The 20,852-nt window shown below is 53.4% G+C and overlaps 3 protein-coding genes across 7 annotated transcripts in view; all 3 read left to right on the top strand.

The window, feature by feature from the left end:
• Positions 1-14,305, top strand: part of RAB8A (RAB8A, member RAS oncogene family) — a 405,903-nt gene extending 391,598 nt beyond the window's left edge. The window contains exons 4-9 of the mRNA XM_050769822.1: positions 1,874-1,934; positions 5,892-5,969; positions 7,802-7,891; positions 8,415-8,480; positions 9,987-10,037; positions 12,880-14,305. Of these exons, the coding sequence (XP_050625779.1) occupies positions 1,874-1,934; positions 5,892-5,969; positions 7,802-7,891; positions 8,415-8,480; positions 9,987-10,037; positions 12,880-12,972 (439 nt within the window). The 3' untranslated portion in view covers positions 12,973-14,305. The remainder of the gene's footprint in view (positions 1-1,873; positions 1,935-5,891; positions 5,970-7,801; positions 7,892-8,414; positions 8,481-9,986; positions 10,038-12,879) is intronic.
• The window catches only part of AP1M1 (adaptor related protein complex 1 subunit mu 1), a 212,477-nt gene that overhangs the window by 95,507 nt on the left and 96,118 nt on the right, over positions 1-20,852 (top strand). The window lies entirely within an intron of this gene.
• FAM32A (family with sequence similarity 32 member A) overlaps positions 1-20,852 on the top strand; it is a 182,885-nt gene that overhangs the window by 105,335 nt on the left and 56,698 nt on the right. The window lies entirely within an intron of this gene.

Genomic DNA, 20,852 nt, shown 5'->3' with positions numbered 1-20,852 from the left:
CGCCATGTTGGCCAGGTTGACTTCGAACCCCTGACCTCAGGTGATCCACCCACCTCGGCCTCCAAAAGTGCTGGGATTACAGGCGTGAGCCACCACACCCGGCAAAAATGACTGTTCTTAACTACTCATGTCTTCTGTGGCTGGTGTCAGAAAGTCAGCTTAGCTCCAAGCAAGGTGTTTCTGCACAATCTAGACATACAGAGCCCTCTGGGTCCCTGCAGGGCTGTGGGAGGAACCCTGGGCTTGGAGACAAAAGACCTGAGTCTTGCCCTGGCTCTGCCGCCAATCAGTTAGGTCACCTTTAATTTTTTTTTTTTTTTTTTTTTGAGACAAAGTCTCACTTTGTCACCCAGGCTGGAGTGCAGTGGCATGATCTCAGCTCACTGCAACCTCCACTTGCTTGGTTCAAGCAATTCTTGTGCCTCAGCCTCCCGAGTAGCTGGGATTACAGGCACCTGTCACCATGCCCGGCTAATTTTTGTATTTTTAGTAAGACAGGGTTTCACCGTGGTGGTCAGACAGGGTTTCACTGTGTTGGTCAGACTGATCTCAAACTCCTGACCTCAGGTGATCCGCTGGCCTCAGCCTCCCAAAGTGCGGAGATTATAGGAATGAGCCATCATGCCTGGCTTTTTTTTTTTTTTTTTTTCTCAGTGGTGCAGAGTAAGACAGTCTTATTCTGTCATGAGTAAGACTCATGAGTAAGGCCATGCCTGGCTTTTTTTTTTTTTTCTTTCTTTCTGCAGTGGTGCAGAGTAAGACAGTCTTACTCTGTCACCCATGCTGGAGTGCAGTGGCACAATCTCAGGTCACTGCAACCTCCACCTCCCAGGTTAAAGCGATTCTTGTGTCTCGGCCTCCCAAGTAGCTGGGACTACAGATCTGCGCCATCATGCCCGCCTAATTTTTGTATTTTTAGTAGAGATTAGGTTTGACTGTGTTGATCAGGCTGGTCTCGAACTCCTGGCCTGAAGTGATCCACCCGCCTCGGCCACTTAAAGTGCTGGGATTACAGGTGTAAGCCACTGCACCAGGCCAGTTAGGTTACCATTTTTTTTTTGAGATGGAGTCTTGCTCTGTCACCCGGGCTGGAGTGCAGTGGTGCAATCTCAGCTAACTGCAGCCTCCGCCTCCCGGGTTCCAGCGGTTCTCCTGCCTCAGCCTCCCAGGTAGCTGGGATTACAGGCATGTGTCACCACACCTGGCTAATTTTTGTATTTTTAGTAAGGACAGGGTTTCACCATGTTGGCAGGCTAGTCTTGAACTCCTGACCTCAGGTGGTCCACCCGCCTTGGCTTCCCAAAGTGCTCAGATTACAGATGCGAGCCACTGCACCCGGCCAGTTAGGTTACCTTTGAACCAAACACTAAGTACCCTTCAAGCCAGGAGCTGGACTGGGCATGGGTGCGTCTTACCCAGGCATCACCTCCTGGGCAGTAGGCCCTGTGTTCCTTGTCATGCAGATGAGGAGAGACTTTCCCCACCATTCAAACCAAGATGGCAGGCCTGAAAGCTTTTCCGGAGTCCCAGCCACCCCCAACAGCAAGAGCTATGTTCCTGAGCCACATGACTGGCTCTTCTGTGAACCAGAAACTCCAGGGAGAATTCCCTAGAAGCAAAGGTGCAGAAGAGAAGATGCATGGGTCAGGGATCCCATTATGGCTCTGCCACATCAAATGACCTTAACCCCTCCAGGCCACAGTGTCATTCCCTGTAATAACAGGGAGATTAGAAGGTGTTGCCTCAGCAGAAGAAGGTGTCACAGCGGATGACCCGTGAGAAAGCCAGGCATCCCAGGGAGATGCTCCTTGTCTCCTACTGGGGACAGTTATTTTCCTTTAATGTTGCTCATATCCCTTCTCTTCATGTTTAGGGACACGGCTGGTCAGGAACGGTTTCGGACGATCACAACGGCCTACTACAGGGGCGCAATGGTAGGGATTTTTTGTTTGTTTGTGTAAGTCAACATGGGAGCGTCACTGTGCATTGGTTACTGAAGCCTAGATGTTTCTGTGGAGCCTGTGCCCCAACTCCTCAGGGCTCCTTGGTCCCAAGTTAGTCTCAGGAAGAGGCTTGTGCCCCAGCCCACCCCCATGTACATACCTCGCCTTCTGGCTGCAGAGACAATGCAGGGTTTAAATAAAGTGGAAACATAATTCTATGGGAATGAAGGAAGACACAGGAAGCCGGTTCTTCCAGGTGAGCTCAGTGCGGTCGGAGCCGGCATGCCCCAGCTTTTAGGAGTGGTCACATGACTCCTATCTGTCTCTATGGAATTTGCTACCAAAAGCTTGAAGATATTCCAGGAACTGACCTGCCCTGGGTTGTCAGCTGTTATATCTGTCACCCAGGCCTGAGGCGGGATGACATGACGGGAAGACTCACTCATCATCCCTCAAAACATTTCTCAAGCACTTTCTCTGGGCCAGGCCTTAACTAGATGCAGAAGGTGGCCAGGGATGGGAGGAGGTCCTGTCTCGGGGCCCTGTGTGTACACGGCAGGGCATTCAGGGGTGGAGGGAGCAGGAGGTGGAGCCCCTGGACCTGGCCTAAGACCCTGGCTTGCCCACTGAGCTCCATCTCCTGACTTGGAAAATGGAACAGAGCATAGCACTGTGTCCCAGGCTGTGCTGAGGATAAATGGCCGTCTCTCCCCATTCCCAGGTCCCTCTGCTCCCTACTCTTTCCTTGGCACACCCCGTCATTTAATTGCTCAGGCAACTGCCTGTTTCCTCGATGAGGGCAGCACCACATCACGGTCCCTGCCATCTGCCTGGCCTGGGGGAACCTGCTCAGTAAAGACTTGTGGAGGGTGGAGATGAATGGAGGCATTATGTATTTTAGAGCATCCCACGCGGCATCTGAAACCTCGTGGAAACCCACTCGTGTGGGTTGCAGCCTTAGTGTGCCTCAGTAAAATTAATGTATTTCTTCCCACCCCCCCACCTCACAGTGCTCCGGTGGAGGGTGGGCAAGGGCCTGAGGGCACTGGGGTCTTGGGGAGCTTCAGCCTCTGGAGAAAGCTGTGTGACCTGGAGCCTGTTCCGATCTTCTCTGAGCCAAAATAGCCACCTTCCACCCTGTCCTGATGACCAAGCCCTCCCCCGCACCAGACAGTGGGTCCAGGTCTTAGCTCAGATTGTGTCATTGCATTTTGGCTGTGAACCCCTTTTCGCAGGCGCCATTGTCATCCCTGTTTTATAACAAAGAACCTGAGGTTTGGCCCGGTGGCCTTCCCTGCTGAAGTTCACTCAGCAGGTAAATGGCTAGGCTGGGCTGGGCTGTTTGTCTCCAGCACCCACGTCCTTAACCAGCACCAAGATAACTGTGGCTTTCCATCCTCCTAGACCCAGGCTAACCTGAACAGATGCCACCACTGGCTGCATGTGGCTATTTGAATTTACCCAATTAACATTGAAAATCCAGCCAGGCACGGTGGCTGATGCCTGTAATCCCAGCACTTTGGGAGGCCGAGGCAGGTAGATCTCTTGAGGTCAGGAGTTGGAGACCAGCCTGGCCACATGGTGTCATTCCATCTCTACTAAAAATACAAAAATTAACCGGGTGCGGTGGCAGGTGCCTGTAATCCCCGCTACTCAGGAGGCTGAGACAGGAGAATCGCTTAAACCCAGGAACCGGAGGTTGCGATGAGCTGAAGTTGCACCACTGCACTCCAGTCTGGGCAACAGAGCAAGAATCCGTCGCTTTGGCCGGGCGCGGTGGCTCAAGCCTGTAATCCCAGCACTTTGGGAGGCCGAGGCGGGTGGATCACGAGGTCAGGAGATCGAGACTATCCTGGCTAACATGGCGAAACCCCGTCTCTACTAAAAATACAAAAAAAAAACTAGCCGGGCGTGGTGGCGGGCGCCTGTAGTCTCAGCTACTTGGGAGGCTGAGGCGGGAGAATGGCGTGAACCCGGGAGGCGGAGCTTGCAGTGAGCCGAGATCACGCCACTGCACTCCAGCCTGGGAGACACAGCGAGACTCCGTCTCAAAAAAAAAAAAAAAAAAAAAAAAAAAGAATCCGTCACTTAACTACTTAATTAATTAATTAATTAAAAAAAAAAAAAAACATTGAAAATCCAGCTCCTCGGGTCAAAGCAGCTATGTTTCTTGTGCCCTAGCGCCTTGTGTAGCCAATAGCAGTCATATGGGACAGCGCCACCATTGCCGCTGTGTCCTCATCTCTGTCAGCATGCTCCTAGACCCTTGGGCCTCAAAATCCAAGTTTGGGAAGCATTGGATGCCTAGAGACCCATTGTGAGGTTTGCCCAGATGGGGGCCTGGAACATAGTCACTTGGAGCCCTGAGGGCTGTTTCCAGGAGAACCTGGAATAGCATGGCTGGCTCAGTGTTTTCCAGGTGCTTCTGCTTGATTCTAAGAGAGAGCTCTACCCACTGCCCCACTAACGTCCAGGTTCTCTCCCCTCAGCTCCCTGAAATAGGTACAAATCCAGGAATTTGAGTCTTGGGCACATGTCACAACTTAGTGGTGAAGGCAGGAATCCTGGGCCTTCAGAGGGTCTGGTCCCTGGATGAAAGGCCCCATGCTCCTGGTCCCTGACCATGTCACAGTCACAGGTTGTGCCCACCGTGGCTGGGACATGGCAGATGTCATGGGCCACTGCAGCCTTGAGTTTCTTTGCCATGGTTGCGGCTGACTGTGAGGCCATTATTCATGTCCCCGAATTCCCGGAGGGATTTGGGGTTGCAGTGACTTTCCTGCCCCATCTGTGTGGTTTTGTCCCACACTCTTGCACCCACACCTGTCTCACCATTACCACATGGCCTGTGTCCTTATTCTGCAAACTTGGATGGCCTCAGACAACTTGGCCAGCAGCAGAAGTCATCAGTGCCCTCGGAGGTGCCACAGATGCAGAGCTGGGCCTGGGGAGCAGGTACGAGGAGGAAGGAAGAAAGCCAGGCCTGGACGTGAGCAGGCCACATGCCTTGGAGCCCAGGATGCCCGGCAACCAAGGGGAACTTGTGATGGCACTGCAGGCTGGCCCACTGTGGGCACTTCACAAGGACATCGAGAACCACACACAGACCGTCAGAGGGTGGCTCCTGCATGTGGGTTCTGGGGCTGAAAAAGGCCCAGGGACATTGCTGAGAGGATAGGTGTCATCAGTGCTTTTGGAGTTAGGCCCCCCAGGCTTGAATCTTAAAGGTCACTTCTCTGTGCCTCAGTTTCCCCTTGCATTGCATGGGCATGTTTGCCCTTGTCCACAGCAGTGGTCAGGCTGTGGACCCAGGCTGAGGCGGGGCTGCCCCGAAGCTCTTTCAGGACCCACGGGCCGTCTCCCAGTTGCTCACATCTAGGTTAGGGAACTGGAAGGGCCTCGGCGCTCCCGGCTCCATCTTCACACAGCTGGTTCCCTCTGTGGTGGGGTCACTGGAAGTTGCGTGGATGTCAGGTCAGGACTCCCTGGGCTCAGTTGTGCCTGAGAGGTGGCTCAGGCAGAGCGTGGGGCGAGCAAGGGGTGAAGAGGAGGCCGATTGCAGGGGAGGGTCAGTGTGAGGGGAGCACTGCTGGCAGTGGGCCTGTGGAGCAGCTCCCAGCATCAGGCTGCACCGCCCCGTGGGCCATGAGGGGAGCCAGCCGGGCTTGTCAGCGAGGGCGTGGCAGCGGCTGGCCTGTGAGGCAGAAGGGTAACTTCAGTGGCCCAGGGGGCAGGACAAGGCTGGTGCCAGAACCCAGCAGAAGGGCCACAGGGATGGAGAGGAGGGGGCTGGCTTCCAGGGCTCCACAGTGGTGGGGAGGGTGGCAGCTAATGGGCCTGGCTGTGTAGTGGGTGCTGGGCTCCCCACCACTGTTCTCTGGTGCCACCGCGGCCTCCCTTCCAGAGCCTGCAGCCCATCAGGCACCTGTGTCTCCTCTCCCCGCTCAGGGCATCATGCTGGTGTACGACATCACCAACGAGAAGTCCTTCGACAACATCCGGAACTGGATTCGCAACATTGAGGAGGTGAGGCCCGCCAGCACCTCCCACTGTCCCTGCTTCAGTCCTTGTCCCAGAGCCCTCTGGTTTACCCATGAGAAGGCCAAGGTGCAGAGACACAGACAGGCCACTTGCCAACAGCCTCCTAGTCAGGGACACGGTGGGAGCAGGGACTGAGATGCAGGCAGCCGACCCCAGGGACCACACACTGGCCTGGCCCCACCCAGAGCCCCTTGGATCCCACCCCTCCAGCTGGGCTGTTGGATCTGGCCGGTGTCATGGTCATAAGAGAAAGGATATCCAAGCTTGTGGTCACCATGAGTGTTGGGTGCTTTCTAGAGAAGGAAGGGTCTAGCACAGGTGTGACCCTTGTAGTTGGAGGGTGTGGTGAGCAGGCGTCAGTTGTACTTTAAGCTATATCGGAGCAGGGTGTGACCTGGTGCAAACGACCTGTGTTCAGACTTTGAACCATAGAGGGGTGAGAAGGAGGCCAACCCCTCCTCCCCTCCCAAAGCCAGCATCTTCATCTTCCTGCTCCCCAAAGAGCTGACCTCACCCCCAAAGCCTTCCCGGCTGCCGGCACCTGCAGCTTTTGATAACTAACCAGGTGGGGCTTCAGGTCTGAGGCACAGCCAGAGAACTTTTCCCATCTATAAAGCCACAGCAAAAGGGCGTATCACTGTCCACCCAGGACTCATGGACCTCCCAGGCCAGGCCGAGAGGCCACCCCCTCATTTATGAGTCATTGCATTGGGCTCACCTCCCCAGTGAGCCTGAGAGGGCTGCGCCCCAGCTGGGGAAGCTGTCTTCATCTGTGGAGAGGGGAGCCTGGTCTTTGTGAAAGGTCTCTGTTTCTGGCCAGCGGGCAGGAGCCACCTTCTGGTTCATGGGAAGTAAGGCAGGGAGTGGCGCAGTACGTTCCAGAGACCAAGTCTGAGCTGGTGGAGGAAGACAGCAGTTTCCAGTGTCCCTGTCCTCCAGGAAGTGTGGTCCGCTCCATGGGGACCCAGGGAGGCTTGACGAAGGAGCCACCTTTGGGTATGAGGGCAGAGTTAGGGCAACACCACACAGTGTGGTGAAATGCCTGCGGCCACCTCAGGCACGGCCTGTTTCTGGAGCCCAAAAAGAGAGAGTTGAAATGTCAGGGCCAGGCGTGGTGGCTCACGCCTGTAATGCCAGCACTTTGGGAGGCCAAGGTGGGCGGATCACCTGAGGTCAGAAGTTCGAGACCAGCCTGGCTAACATGGTAAAACTCTGTCTCTACTAAAAATAGAAAAAATTAGCCTGGAATGGTGGCAGATGCCTGTAAGCTCAGCTATTCGGGAGGTTAAGGATCGCTTGAACCTGGAGGCGGAGGTTGCAGTGAGCCAAGATCATGCCACTATACTCCAGCCTGGGAGACAGAACAAGACTCCATCTCAAAACAACAAAAAAAAAATGTCAGAGCAGAAGGTCCCAGGACGACAGCTGGGGCCTCTTGCAGAGGAGCTGGGGAGGGAGGGAGGAAAGCAAAGGTCGGGGGTAAATATCTCAGCCTCACTCACCTCCCATAGGCTAGAGCCGCCCAGCAGCCCAGGTGCGGGGGCCTGATTGATATAGCCATAGAAGCTGCCAGAAAGCATTTCAGAAAATGTACATTTGCTCAGAGTAGCAGCTAGAACTCTGGCCCCGGCCCTGGCATTGACTGTGACATGGGGCCAGCTGCTCGGCCTCTCTGAGCTTCAGCTTGTCCCTTATGCCAGGCTGTACCTAGCAGTCCTGACCCCACTGCTCTGATTTCTGGGGACAGGCTGTGTGTTGGCAAAGGCACCTAGCCTGTGTCATCCAGTCTGATCCCCCATCTGCCCCCTCCCTCTCAGCACGCCTCTGCAGACGTCGAAAAGATGATACTCGGGAACAAGTGTGATGTGAATGACAAGAGACAAGTTTCCAAGGAACGGGGAGAAAAGGTGGGCATGGTGGCACAAGGGGCAGAGGGCCTCGGGGTCTTGGGGTTCTTGTGCAGAGGCCTTCCCCGGTGCCTTCCCCTGTCCCTCTCTGCCCCAGGGGCTTGGGATAAGTTGGTCACCCCAGTGGGGCACATGCCGTGGGATGGCAGAAGCACACACCCAGCCAGGGCTTCTTGGGTGCGCTCTGCGGGCAGCTCATCAAAACCTACCATGGTCCCACTCCAGGCTTTTAAGACCACAGGAGTGGGGAATGGAGCCATGGTTTGATCCCAGCAGGCCCCTGCCCCCCTCCCGTCTCAGCTGCCATCCCCAGCACTCCATGCCCTGCGCGGCACTGTGGAGGGGCATTCACAATGGGCTCCCCACTATAGAATCAAGGGAGCGACCCAGGAAGTCACTGCCACAGCCCCAGTCCCGTTGCTGCTCCCTCTTGGCGCCAGCCCCGCCTTCAGCCCCTGTTTTGGGCAAGCTCAGATGCGCCCGGCAGCTGGTGAGCTCATGCGTGTGCCTCCCTCTCTCACAGCTGGCCCTCGACTATGGAATCAAGTTCATGGAGACCAGCGCGAAGGCCAACATCAACGTGGAAAATGTGAGTCCTGGGCCCTGCTGGGAGACATGGGGCCTGCAGGATCGGCTCCTTCAAGCTGAAGGGGGAGCTGGCGTCCTCCGAGGAGGTCCTGCCAGAGGGACCAGCCTCGGGCTCAGGGCTGCCAGTCAGTCCTCTGAGGGACATTTCCTGGGCAATGCCATGTGCCAGGCACAGGCAGCCCGTGGGAATGTGGTGCCATCAGCACGGGCAGGCCCCACACAGGGCACCTAGGATGCATCTCACGGGCTTCTGGGCAGCCCTGGAGAACAGGCATGGTTTTACAGGTGAGGATGCTGAGGCTCAGAGAGACCCAGCCCTGTGTTTACACTCTCAGCCACACCACTTATTGTGGAGAGGTCCCGGTCAAAAGCCCAGACGCAGCAGGGAGCCCTGATGGGACCTGGGCCCATGCCGCCCTCCCCTCTCCACGGGGTGACCCCAGCCCTGCAGCTGACCCTGTGATGTTTCCCCATCCTAGTCATGTTTCCAAAGCAGATCTTCCATGTCACTCCTGACCTAAAGTCTCTGTGCTGACGTGAAGACAAAAGCTAGACTCCTCGCCTGGCACGGAAGGCCCTCCCTTGCCGGCTACAGCTGGTGTTTGCCACCCAGGACTCAGGCCTTGCCCACCCCCTCCTCCCTCCCAGGCCACCTGGGCTGCTCCCTTCTCCAGTACTTCACTGCGTTCCCCTCCTGTGTGCCCCGTTTTCTGCCTGCCAGGTTCCCTTTTCTAGTCAGGGCCCGGCCCAGGGGGCCCCTCCCCAAGAACACCTTCAGCCTCCCCTGGGCCTTCCTCTGCACCCCAAGCCGCTCTCCTCTCCAGAACCTCCCACGTCATGGGGATGTATGTTGGGATTAGCCTCCCGCTGTCTCTGTATGTCCTCTCCTCAAGACTGTGACAGCAGCTCAAGCCTTGGCTGTGCTGGGAGATGAACCTGCTCCCGCTCCCAGCCCTGCCAGGCAGGGCCTCCGAGCGAAGCTTGTTTGGCCACAGAGCTGCTTGCCTTTTTCCCTGACCGTTAGAAGGGAGGCCAGAGCTGACAGAACCTAGGAGTCAGAGACGAAGAACTGGGCACTCCTTCTAGATTCTTCTGGATCGATCGGTTAACTGCTGGGTGCCTTTGCACAAGTCACTTGTCCTCTCTGAGCCTCAGTTTCCTCTCTGGCCAACTGAGTGTCGCCCCATCTCACAGGGCTTAGGGGAGGTGGCACATGGGTAAGTCCTGTCAATGCTAAGGTGCTCTGCAGAAGTGAGAGTTGGCATCGGAGAGTTGGCATCGGAGAGTTGGCATCAGAGAGTAAGGGTGGTTGGGAGGCAGAAGGAGCCGGGGAAGGACAGGAGCTGGGGTCGGACAGGCCAGCGGAACCCACTGCCAGAGGCGGGCATCAAAGGGCCAAATGGGAGGCCCACGCCTGGGAAGCTGTCCTGCCACATCTGCTCTACACAGGCGGCTAAGGACTCGGGGTCCTGCCATCCCGAGGACTCACAGTGTGCTTATTCCACAGGCATTTTTCACTCTGGCCAGAGACATCAAAGCAAAAATGGACAAAAAATTGGTGAGTGTGCATCCTTCCCAGATCCCCGAGTAGATCTCTGGGATCCAGCCATTGTCGTTAGCAGCAGTGACATGACGCGCCCTAGATCCTGCTTTTTAGGGCCCAGCCAGACCCCATGGGACATTGCTGGGAAAGGGGGAAGTTTGCAGGTGTGGCTGGGACATCAGCACCAGGCAGTGCCGGCCTGGGGACACTACCCAAGCAGACAAGGCCATGCCCGGTGAGTCCCCAGGCTAGCAGGGGTCACACGGCCCTTTGCATTCCACTTAAGATGAGGGCCAGAAAGACAACACGGTGTGCAAGGACAGAGAGCCACGCCTCGGAGAAAAGCTTCCTAGGTCACTTGGGCAGGGCCAGGGCTAGTGTCTGATAACTAGTGGCTCACCGTCTTCATAAGCATGGCAGATCGAGAACCTGCCTCCGCCCCACCCCAGCCGCAGATGCTACAAGTTGTGACAGCTCTGTGACCTTCATTGTGTCCCAGGGTTCTCTGAGGCCTCCAGGGAAGTCTGCGTGAATCCCTCCCCATCCACCCTCTCATTCGTTTCTTGCTTTTTTATGATTACCATGCTAGTGATTTCCTAGTCCACTGCGCTCAGTATCAATGGCGCTTTCTTGACGGAATCAAATCACTTCCCCGTACTTTGGGGGCATTTAGTGCCTAAACACCGTCGCGACCCTTCTTCCCTCACCCTGATGCCAGCAACTGCCCTTTCCCGGCCATGTTACATTGGTTGTCCAATCGAGGAGCACACAGCACTCTATTTGTGGGTTAAGTCTCGTCACTCAAGAATGCACGTAAAATACAAAATGCCATTCAAGTAGTTTACATCTGATGTAAGCAAATCTGTTTTATAATTCTAAGATGTGGTGAGTTGAACAATGAGGCACGCGATTGATTTAATAGCAGCTCTTTGGCCATTAAATCAAAATGGGAAACAGCTCATGGAAACCAATGCACTGACCAACAACAGTTTGGGATTTTCTTGTAATTTTTTTCTTCAGTATAGCGGTCAAGGTTTGATTCTTTTTTCTTTTAATTTTTTATTAGTTAAAAAAGTGATTTTTTTTTTTTTTAAGAGTCTCACTCTGCCACCTAGGCTGGAGTGCAATGGCACCATCACAGCTCACCACAGCCTTCAACTCCTGGGCTCAAGAAATCGTCCCACCTCGGTCTCCCAAGTAGCTGGGGCTATAAGCACGTGCCACCATGCCTGGCTAATGTTTTTTCCTTTTTTTTTTTTTTTTGAGACAGAGTCTCGCTGTGTTGCCCAGGCTAGAGTGCAATGGTGCAATCCCTGCTCACTGCAACGTCTGCCTCCCAAGTTCAAGCAATTCTTCTGACTCAGCCTTCCGAGTACTTGGGATTACAGGCACATGCCACCATGCCCGGCTAATTTTTGTATTTTTAGTAGAGACGAGGCTTCACCATGTTGATCAGGCTGGTCTTGAACTCCTGACCTCAGTGATCCGCCTGCCTCGGCCTCCCAGAGTGTTAGGATTACAGGCATGAGCCACCCCGCCTGGCCATTTTTTTTCTTTTTTAAGAGGCAGGATCTCACTTGTTACCCAGGCTGGTCTCAAACTCCTGGGCTCAAGCAGTTCTTCTGCCTCGGCCTCCCAAAGTGCTGGGAAGGGTATGATGGGGTGGGTGGATAAATGAGAGACTGATTGGAAGGGGTGGTAGATAGCAGATGGAAAATAGATCTGTTTTTGAAAAACAAATTATCAGTTGTAAGAGAATTGGATAGATGGGTAGATTATGGATGGATGGTTGGTTGAAAGGGGATAAATCAATGGTTGATTTGTTGGAAGGAGATGGTTGGATAGATAGATGATTGGTTTGTTGGTTAGTTGGAAGGGGATGGACGAATGGTTGGTTGGAAGGAGGTGGTTGCTTGGAAGGGGATGGATGGATGGTTGATTGGTTGGAAGGGGTGGTTAGAAGGAGATGGTTAGTTGGAAGAGGGTGGATGGGGAAGGAGATGGATGGGTGGATGGATGGTTGGAAAGGGATGGATGGATGGTTGGTTGGTTGGTTGGTTGGATGAGGTGGTTAGAAGGGGATGGATGGTTGGTTGGTTGGTTGGAAGGGGATGGATGGTTGGAAGGAGATGGGTGGTTGGAAAGGGATGGATAAGTGGATGGTTCTTGGAAGGGATGGATGGTTGGTGGATTGGTTTGTTGGTTGGAAGCAGGTGGATAGATGGAAGGGAATGGGTGAGTGGATGGATGGATGGTTGAAAGGGTATAGATGGATGGTTGATTGGTTAGTTGGATGGTTGGAAGGGGACAGCTGGATGGACTGGAAGATGATGGATGGATGGTTTGATGGCTGGTTGGTTGGTTGGATGGTTGGAATGGGAATGGATGGATGACCTGGCAGATGATGTTTGGATGGTTGGATGGCGGGTTGGTTGGTTTGATGGTTGGAATGGGAACGGATGGATGACCTGGCAGATGATGGATGGACGGTTGGATGGCTGGTTGGATGGTTGGATGGTTGGAATGGGAACGGATGGATGACCTGGCAGATGATGGATGGATGGTTGGATGGCTGGTTGGATGGTTGGAATGGGAACGGATGGATGACCTGGCAGATGATGCATGGATGGTTGGATGGCTGGTTGGATGGTTGGATGGTTGGAATGGGAACGGATGGATGACCTGGCAGATGATGCAGGGATGGTTGGATGGTTGGATGGCTGGTTGGTTGGTTGGTTTCGTTGGTTTGGTTGGTTGGTTGGATGGATGGTTGGATAGATGGTTAGATGGATGGTTGCTTGATTGTGAGACATAGCGCTGCTCAGTGATAACCTCGGAAAACCTCTTGTGATTTCAGGAAGGCAACAGCCCCCAGGGGAGCAACCAGGGAGTCAAAATCACACCGGACCAGCAGAAGAGGAGCAGCTTTTTCCGATGTGTTCTTCTGTGAGGAACACCGCCTTACTCTGAGCCTTGCTCGGGCCAGCTGACTGTGCCTGTTCTGAGTGAGCCCCTCACTCAGCCGGGGCCCTCCCACCTCCAATGCCCCACCCACGCCGTGGCCACCGGGCCCCGCGGCCACCAAAATGCAATTGAGAAATTGTTTATTTTAGTAACTGTCTGATCTTTTTCAACTTTGGAGATGGAATAAGTTAAAAATTTGCTATTTTTCCTGTAACGTCTGCTGAACAGGCCCACCCACACGTCGTACATCCAGAGAGAGAGAGGGAGTCAAGGTGCGACTGTCGACCGTAGCCAGTGTCAGGCCTCTGCCTCTGGGCCTTTGCTTTGTGGCCTCACTGCAACACAAAGCTCCACCAGGAGGCTCGTTCACATCCCCCACTATGGAAGCGAGGTCCCAGGAGGTCAGCGGTGGTTCCAGGAGCAACAGGTCCCAAACCCTGAGCAAGGCAACCGATCGCCAGGCCCGGGAAGCATCACCCAGGAGATCTGGCGCCCACTTCCACCTCTTCTCTGTTTTGGACAAGTGACAAACCATTTTGCCCCCTCACTCTTCTTTGTTAACTGTTAAACCAAAGGAAAGCACAAATGAAGGAAATCCTGTGTAAAGCGTTGAGAAGGAAAGAAGCGTGGAGCAGCCTCTCCGGTCCACAACCAGGGCTTAGGTCCGCAGGCCCATCTGCGGTCCCCAGCGAGCATCAAAGGGACGCTGTGTGTGCTACAAGTGACCCCGAAAACACAACCACAGCCGTCACATGGCCCTCCTGAAGTCGGGGCACCCTCCTCTCAGCACCAAAATGGCCCCCAACTCCTTCGTGTCCTCCCACTGTCTCCAAATCGGACGTTCTTTCTAGCTGAGATTTTTATTTTTCCAGATCTGTAGTGCCATGAAGCAATTCAGGCTTTGACTTCCAGTGGCAGACCTGGGTGATCGGGAACAAGCGTGTCGTACCCCCGGCTGGACATGGCCAAGACACGAGGCATTCCACGGCGGCAGGCTGACCGCACAGCAGTCTGGATTGATTTTCAGCCGTCATCATTGGGTTCTGTTTTGACAGCTTTGCTGTCCCGTAGAGACTGCGACTGGGACCAGGTCAACCCAGCCAGAGGGGTGTCACCGGGAGCCTTTTCTTTTTTTCTTTCTTTCTTTTTTTTTTTCCTCCTTAAGCTGCTGTCGATCCAAACCATTGGCATCATCATTTCTTTTGAATTAAAACCAACATATCAGCAATAGTCTGCTCTCCCCGGGAATCTCTAACATGCTCTGTTTACATCGATAAATGCACTTAAGGAAAACAAACAAAGCTCATCTTAAAGTCCAAGGATTTTTATGTCCACATTTTCCCTGTAGGCCACATGGACATGACCAGGCCCTGGGGGTGGGTCTGGACAAGATGGTAGAGCCCACGGGTTACCCCATCGAGCGGCCACCTCAGAGATGCCACCTGTCATCAAAAGACTAAATTGGGAAAAGAAGCCTCCTGGCTTGGTGCAGTGGCTCACACCTGTCATCCCAGCACTCTGGGAGGCCAAGGCGGGCAGATCACTTGAGCTCAGGAGTTCGAGACCAGCCTGGCCAACATGGTGAAACCCCATCTCTACTAAAAATACAAAATAAAATAAATTAGCCAGGCATGGTGGCACGTATACCTGTGGTCCCAGCTACTCTGGAGGCTGAGGCAGGAGGATCACTTGAGCCAGGAGGTTGAGGCGGCAGTGAGCTGAGATTGCACCACTGCTCTCTAGCCTGAGTTACAGAGTAACAACCTGTCTCAAAAAAAAAAAGAAACCCAGCCCTTCCCACCTGCAGCCACAGCCCTACCTCCAGCCCTCCTTTGCAGGAAAGTGGAAAGGGGTCTCTCCCTGCTGTTTTACTCCTCTGCTTGACCTGCTCAGCCAACATCAGCCCCACCATGCCATCGAGACTGTCTTGCCTTGGTCCCCAGTGGTACCCATCTGGCCACGTTGAGTCCTTGCTTCTGCACCCCTCAGCTCCCATGAGCACCCCATCCCCCGCAAGAGCCTGCGTCACCTGGCTTCTGGCACACGGCTCGGCCACTGTGTCCCTCCTGCCTCCCTGGTAGGTCCTTCCAGGGGCCCTCTCCTGGCTGGCTTTCCAGGGCGTTCCTTCCACTCTACCCAGGGTCCTTCCCAAGACCACCCCCAGGTCCAGCCATTCCCTAGGACTTGGCAGAGAGCTGTACTCACAGCCAAGATCACAGCAAAATCAGCAAAGGGAAAAGGCAGGCAGAGTGAAGTCTAGAGGCAACCAGACAAGCTTCCAGAATCCTCTCACAGTGGGGTCACACACCCCATGCTTAACTCCCCCAACGAGTTGTAACAGGTGTGTAACGTGTCTCTCGTGAAAGCTGGTTGGCAGTTCTGTGCCCATGTGTTCATGGGGCCAGTCACACAGGAACCCTCTACCTGGCACGCACCAGGATTCCAGACTCCTACAAAGAAAGCAGGGGTTTAGCATAAATCATTTGTACAGAAAGTATAGGCACCCGTCATGAGCCACGCATGTAGGGAAGTTTTATATCTGTAGGGAACTTTACCAGCTACAGGCCCAACCAGCAGGCCCTTCTCAGGGAGCAGCCTCAGATCTGTTCGTTCTTTTCTGCACACACTATGCCTTTAGGGAGGCCAGTGACTTCCAAGCTGCAAATCCAAGCCAGACTCAAGTCTGGGTTTCACCCGCCACTCTGTATTCCAATTTGAATGTCTCATCAGCACTGTAAGTGTAACACAGCCCTGACCCTGGACTCCATCCCTGCCTTCCCCACCGTGCCCACAGCTGACCCCTCCTGAGTTGTAGCCATGACCACCTGGACCTCTGCGACCACTTCCTCATGGGTTTCCGGTCCTCCCCTCTGTCTTTCAAACTATTTTCAGAGTGTCCTTATGAAACTGACATCAGTGTCACCTCCTTGTTTAAAGCTCCCCCCAGGGGTTCGGGTGTGTGGCTTATGCCTATAATCCCAGTGCCTTGAGAGGCCGAGGCAGGGGAATAGCTTGAGGCCAGTTCAAGTTCAAGACCAGCCTGGGCAACATAGTGAGACCCCATCACTAAAAAAAAAAAAAAGATTACAAAAATTGGCCGGGTGCAGTGGCTCACATCTCATCCCAGCACTTTGGGAGGCTGAGGCAGGTGGTTCACCTGAGGTCAGGAGTTCGAGACCAGCCTGGCCAATATGGCGAAACCCCATCTTTACTAAAAATACAAAAATTAGCCAGGCGTGGTTGCACACGCCTGTAGTTCCAACTACTCAGGAGGCTGAGGCAGAATCGCTTGAACCTGGGAGGCGGAGGTTGCAGTAAGCCGAGGTCGCACCACTGCACTCCAACCTGGGAGGCAGAGCAAGACATCATCTCAAAACATGGTAAGTATGGTGGCGTGCACCTGTAGTCCCAGCTACTCAGGAGGCTGAGGAGGGAGGATCACTTGAGCCCAGGAGTTGGAGGTTGCAGTGAGCTATGACCACACCACTACATTCCAGCCTGGGTGATAGAGCAAGACCCTTTCTCAAAAAAAAAAAAAAAAAAAAAAAAAAAAAAAACCCTCCCCAGGTCTTCCTTGGGCTTAGGGATACAACTTACGCCCCTCACCGTGGGGCACAAGCCTCTACACGCTGCAGCCACGGCCCCGCCCAGCCCTTCCTCTTTCTCTGGCCGCCCTCCCTGACTCACTCCACTCCAGTCCTCTCCTTCATTACTCCTTCACTCCATACTCATCACTGAGAAGGCCCCAGGGCCTTTGCACTTGTCACACCCTAGTCTTGCAGTCTCCTGAAATGTGCAAAGCCCACTCATCCATCATGTCATGATTATCCAGGGCTATCTCTGCAGAGGCCTCTCCCAGTCATGCCCTTCTCTTTTCCTAGCTCATCTTCATTGCCAACCCTGTCCCCACTCAGCCCAGAAGCTCCATGAGGACAGGGACTTCTGTGGTGTGCTTGTGTGTGGCCTGAACCCATTGAATTAATGAAGGACGCCACATGCCTCTGGGGTGAGCACAAGGGAGCTGACATCCTCTTCCCTCAAAGAAACCAGCTTCCAGGGTTGATCCTGCAGCCTCTGCAGCCTAGGGGCAGCTCCCCAGGCAACCCCCAAATTCCACTGAGGAGAAGGCAGGCATTGCAAACTCAATGGGTTTGGGAACCCCCAGCCACAAACTCCCTTCCCACCTGACCAGGCTAGAGGACTGCCCTGGTTTTCCCTGGCTTAGCTGCCATCAACATCTCTGTCGTCTGTATCCTTGAACTTCCGAGCACCCACTCAGGAGGACCCTGAATCCTGAGAGTAAAACTCAAAGTCGCCCCCTGCCAGGGATGCTTGATAAACAGCCGCTTTGGAAAACTTGCATTCTTTCCACAAAACTTTGCAGTTTCTGCCCAAAACTGCAAAATTCGGAAACAGTGACAGTCAATGGCAATGAATAGCAGATCCTGCCTGGCTTTCTTCTGAGGCCTTAATGGGTCACGGATAAAAGGGAGCTGCCTGGGCCCAAATCCCAGCATCACTCAAGGCCCACGGTGATACAGGAGCTAGAAAGAAATTATTTAGGCAGATAGTGAGGGTACCAGAGTCCCTGGCGGAATTTCTTTTCTAACGAAAAGCAGCCCAAGAAATTCTTTTTTCTAACATAGAGCAGTCTGAGAAATCGAGCTGCAAACAGATAAGCCAGCTGCAAGCTTGCACGGGGGTGATGCCAGCAGTTGCGTCAACAGAAAAGAGCTGCCTGGGAGCCAGGCAAGTCCAACATGGAGACTCCATCTTCCCTTTATTTTCTGTATTACCATGCATACAGTAAAGGGATGGGCAACATGGCCACAGCTCAAGTAGAGGACCCGCTTGCATGATAAAAGATTAGAGTAGGGGTGGCCAGAAATTCACACCCGATGCAAATGGCACTCCTAGTCCTAACCAGGTTTTCACACCCTATGCAAGTGGAACACCTAGTCCAACCAATCTTTCACACCCTATGTAAATCAAACACCGCCGCCTCACCAGGCATCTATAAAGCCCCCTGCATTTCACTGTGCATCCGTCAATGCATTTTTTCAGGACCTCTCTCTGCAGGAGGGAGCATCTTCTCTTTCTTTCCGTCTGTTAAACTTTGCTGCTAACCTCATTCTTGTGTGTCCACATCTTTGTTCTCCGTGGCCGTGAGATGACAAATCTCGGGTATCTACCCCAGATGAGGTCATTTCAATGGCACAACCTTGGGCACATACCTTCACCAACTGAACCTCAGTTTCCTCTCTTGCAAAATAGGGGTGATCATAGTTTCTACCTCATAGGATGGCTATGAAGAGCCAGGGAGATGGTGGATCCCAGAGGAGGCATAGGTCATAATGAGCACAGAGACAGAATAGGCTGATATCAGAATTATCACTATCCTCATCACTGCCATCATCATCATCATTATTATTATTTTCAAGTTTTTATTATCAAAGTTATTATCATTATTATTTTGAAACAGGGTCTTCCGGCCGGGCACGGTGGCTCATGCCTGTAATCCCAGCCCTTTGGGAGGCTGAGGTGGGCAGATCACTTGAGGTCGGGAGTTCGAGACCAGCCTGGCCAAAATGGTGAAACCCCGTCTCTACTAAACATACAAAAATTAGCCAGAAATCACTTGAACCGGGGAGGCGGAGGTTGCAGTGAGCCTAGATCGTGCCACTGCATTCCAGCCTGGGCAATAGAGCGAGACTCTATCTCAAAAAAAAAAAAGAAAAAAGAAAAGAAAAAGAAACAGGGTCTTGCTCTGTTGCCCAGGCTGGAGTGCAGTGGTGGGATCATGGCTCACTGCAGCCTCAACCTCCCAGGCTCAAGCGATCCTCCTGCCTTAGCCTCCTAAGTAGCTGGTACTATAGGTGCATACCACCACACTCAACTAATTGTTTTACTTTTTTGTAGAGATGGTGTCTCACTACCCAGGCTGGTCTTGAACTGGCCTCAAGTGATCCTCCCACCTCAGCCTCCCAAAGTATTGGGATTACAGGTGTGAGCCACCACACCCACCCTGTTATTACTATGACCAATGACCACCATTGTTCACCTTGTTCCCCAAGAAAAGTGCAGTGGTGCAATCTTGACACACTGCAACTTCTGCCTCCTGGGTTCAAGCAGTTCTCATGCCTCAGCCTCCCGAGTAGCTGGGATTACAGGTCCCGCCACCACGCCTGGCTAATTTTTGTACTTTTAGTAGAGACGGAGTTTCACCATGTTGGCCAGGCTAGTCTCAAACTCCTGACTTAAGGTGATTCTCCCACCTTGGCCTCCCAAAGTGCTAGAATTACAGGTGTGAGCCACCATGTCTAGCCAGTTCTGGACATTTCATATCAATGGAATCATGCACTAGGTGGCCTTTGTGTCTGGCTTCTCTCACTCAGCATCATGTTTTTGGGGCTCATCCACCTTGTAGCATGGAGCAGTGCTTCCTTCCTTTTTGTGACTGAATCATATTCCATGGTGTGGATGATGAACCATGTTTTGTTTATCCGTTCATTCATTGATGGACATTTGAGTTGTTTCCACCATTTGGACACCTTAGCTGTCATCCTCTGTGCCTCAGACGTGCCAAGTTCATTCCTACCACAGGGCCTTTGCCCTTGCTGTTTTTTGTTTGCTCATTTGTTTGAGATGGAGTCTCGCTCTGTCGCCCAGGCTGGAGTACAGTGGCAAAGTCTCAGCTCACTGCAACCTCTGCCTCCTGGGGTCACGCCATTCTCCTGCCTCAGCCTCCCGAGTAGCTGGGACTACAGGCATGTGCCACCACGCCCAGTTAATTTTTGTATTTTAGTAGAGACGGGGTTTCACCATGTTGGCCAGGCTGGTCTCGATCCCTTGACCTCATGATCTGCCAGCCTCGGCCTCCCAAAGTGCTGGGATTGCAGGTTTGAGCCACTGAACCCAGCCTAGCCTTGCTGTTTTCTTTTCTGCCTGACGGTCCTGCATGTGAACTTGTTCAACATCTGTCTCCACAGGGACTGTGGGCCCTAGAAGGGTGGGAACCACGCCGATCTTGCCTTTTTTTTTTTTTTTTTTTTTTGAGACAGTCTCACTCTGTGGCTCAGGCTGCAGTGCAGCGGCATGATCTCAGCTCACTGCAACCTCCCCCTCCCGGTTCAAGCAATTTTCCTGTCTCAGCCTCCTAAGTATCTAGGATTATAGGCATGAGCCACCACGCCCGGCTAAATTTTGTATTTTTAGTATAGACGGGGTTTCCCCATGTTGGCCAGGCTGGTCTTGAACTCCTGACCTCAGGTGATTTGCCCACCTTGGCCCCCCAAAGAGCTGGGATTACAGGCATGAGCCACTGCACCCGGCCCGATCTTGCCTTCTGCTTCATCCTCAGCATCTAGCATGGTGCCCATCCAGAGCTGGGGCTCAGTCAGTGTTTGTGAGATCAATAAATGAATAGAATGAAAGCATTGTAGGAAGCTAAAACCATAAAATTACATCAAGCCCAGGGCTGGGCACAGTGGCTCATGCCTGTAATCCCAACACTGGGAGGCCGGGGTGTGAGGATTGCTTGAGCCCAGGTATTCTAGACCATCCTGGGCAACACAGCAAGACCATGTCTCTACAAAATAAAAATTGAAAAATTAGCCGGGCATGGTGGTGTGAACCTGTGATTGCAGCTACTTGGGAGGCTGAGGCGGGAGGATCGCTTGAGCCCAGGAGTTTGAGGTTGTAGTGAGCTATGACGGCACAGTACACTTCAGCCTGGGCGACAGAGTGAGACCCTGTCTCTAAGAAGAATTGCATCAAGCCCAGTGTTGGTAGAGCCTAAGGGATTCCCACTCCCTGACACGTATGGGTCCAGCATTTTCCCAGCACTGAGATGGCATTGCGGCCACC

Source organism: Macaca thibetana, chromosome 19 (genome assembly GCF_024542745.1).
Source record: "Macaca thibetana thibetana isolate TM-01 chromosome 19, ASM2454274v1, whole genome shotgun sequence".
Lineage (NCBI taxonomy): Eukaryota > Metazoa > Chordata > Mammalia > Primates > Cercopithecidae > Macaca > Macaca thibetana.
This window is presented reverse-complemented; position numbering and strand designations above follow the sequence as displayed.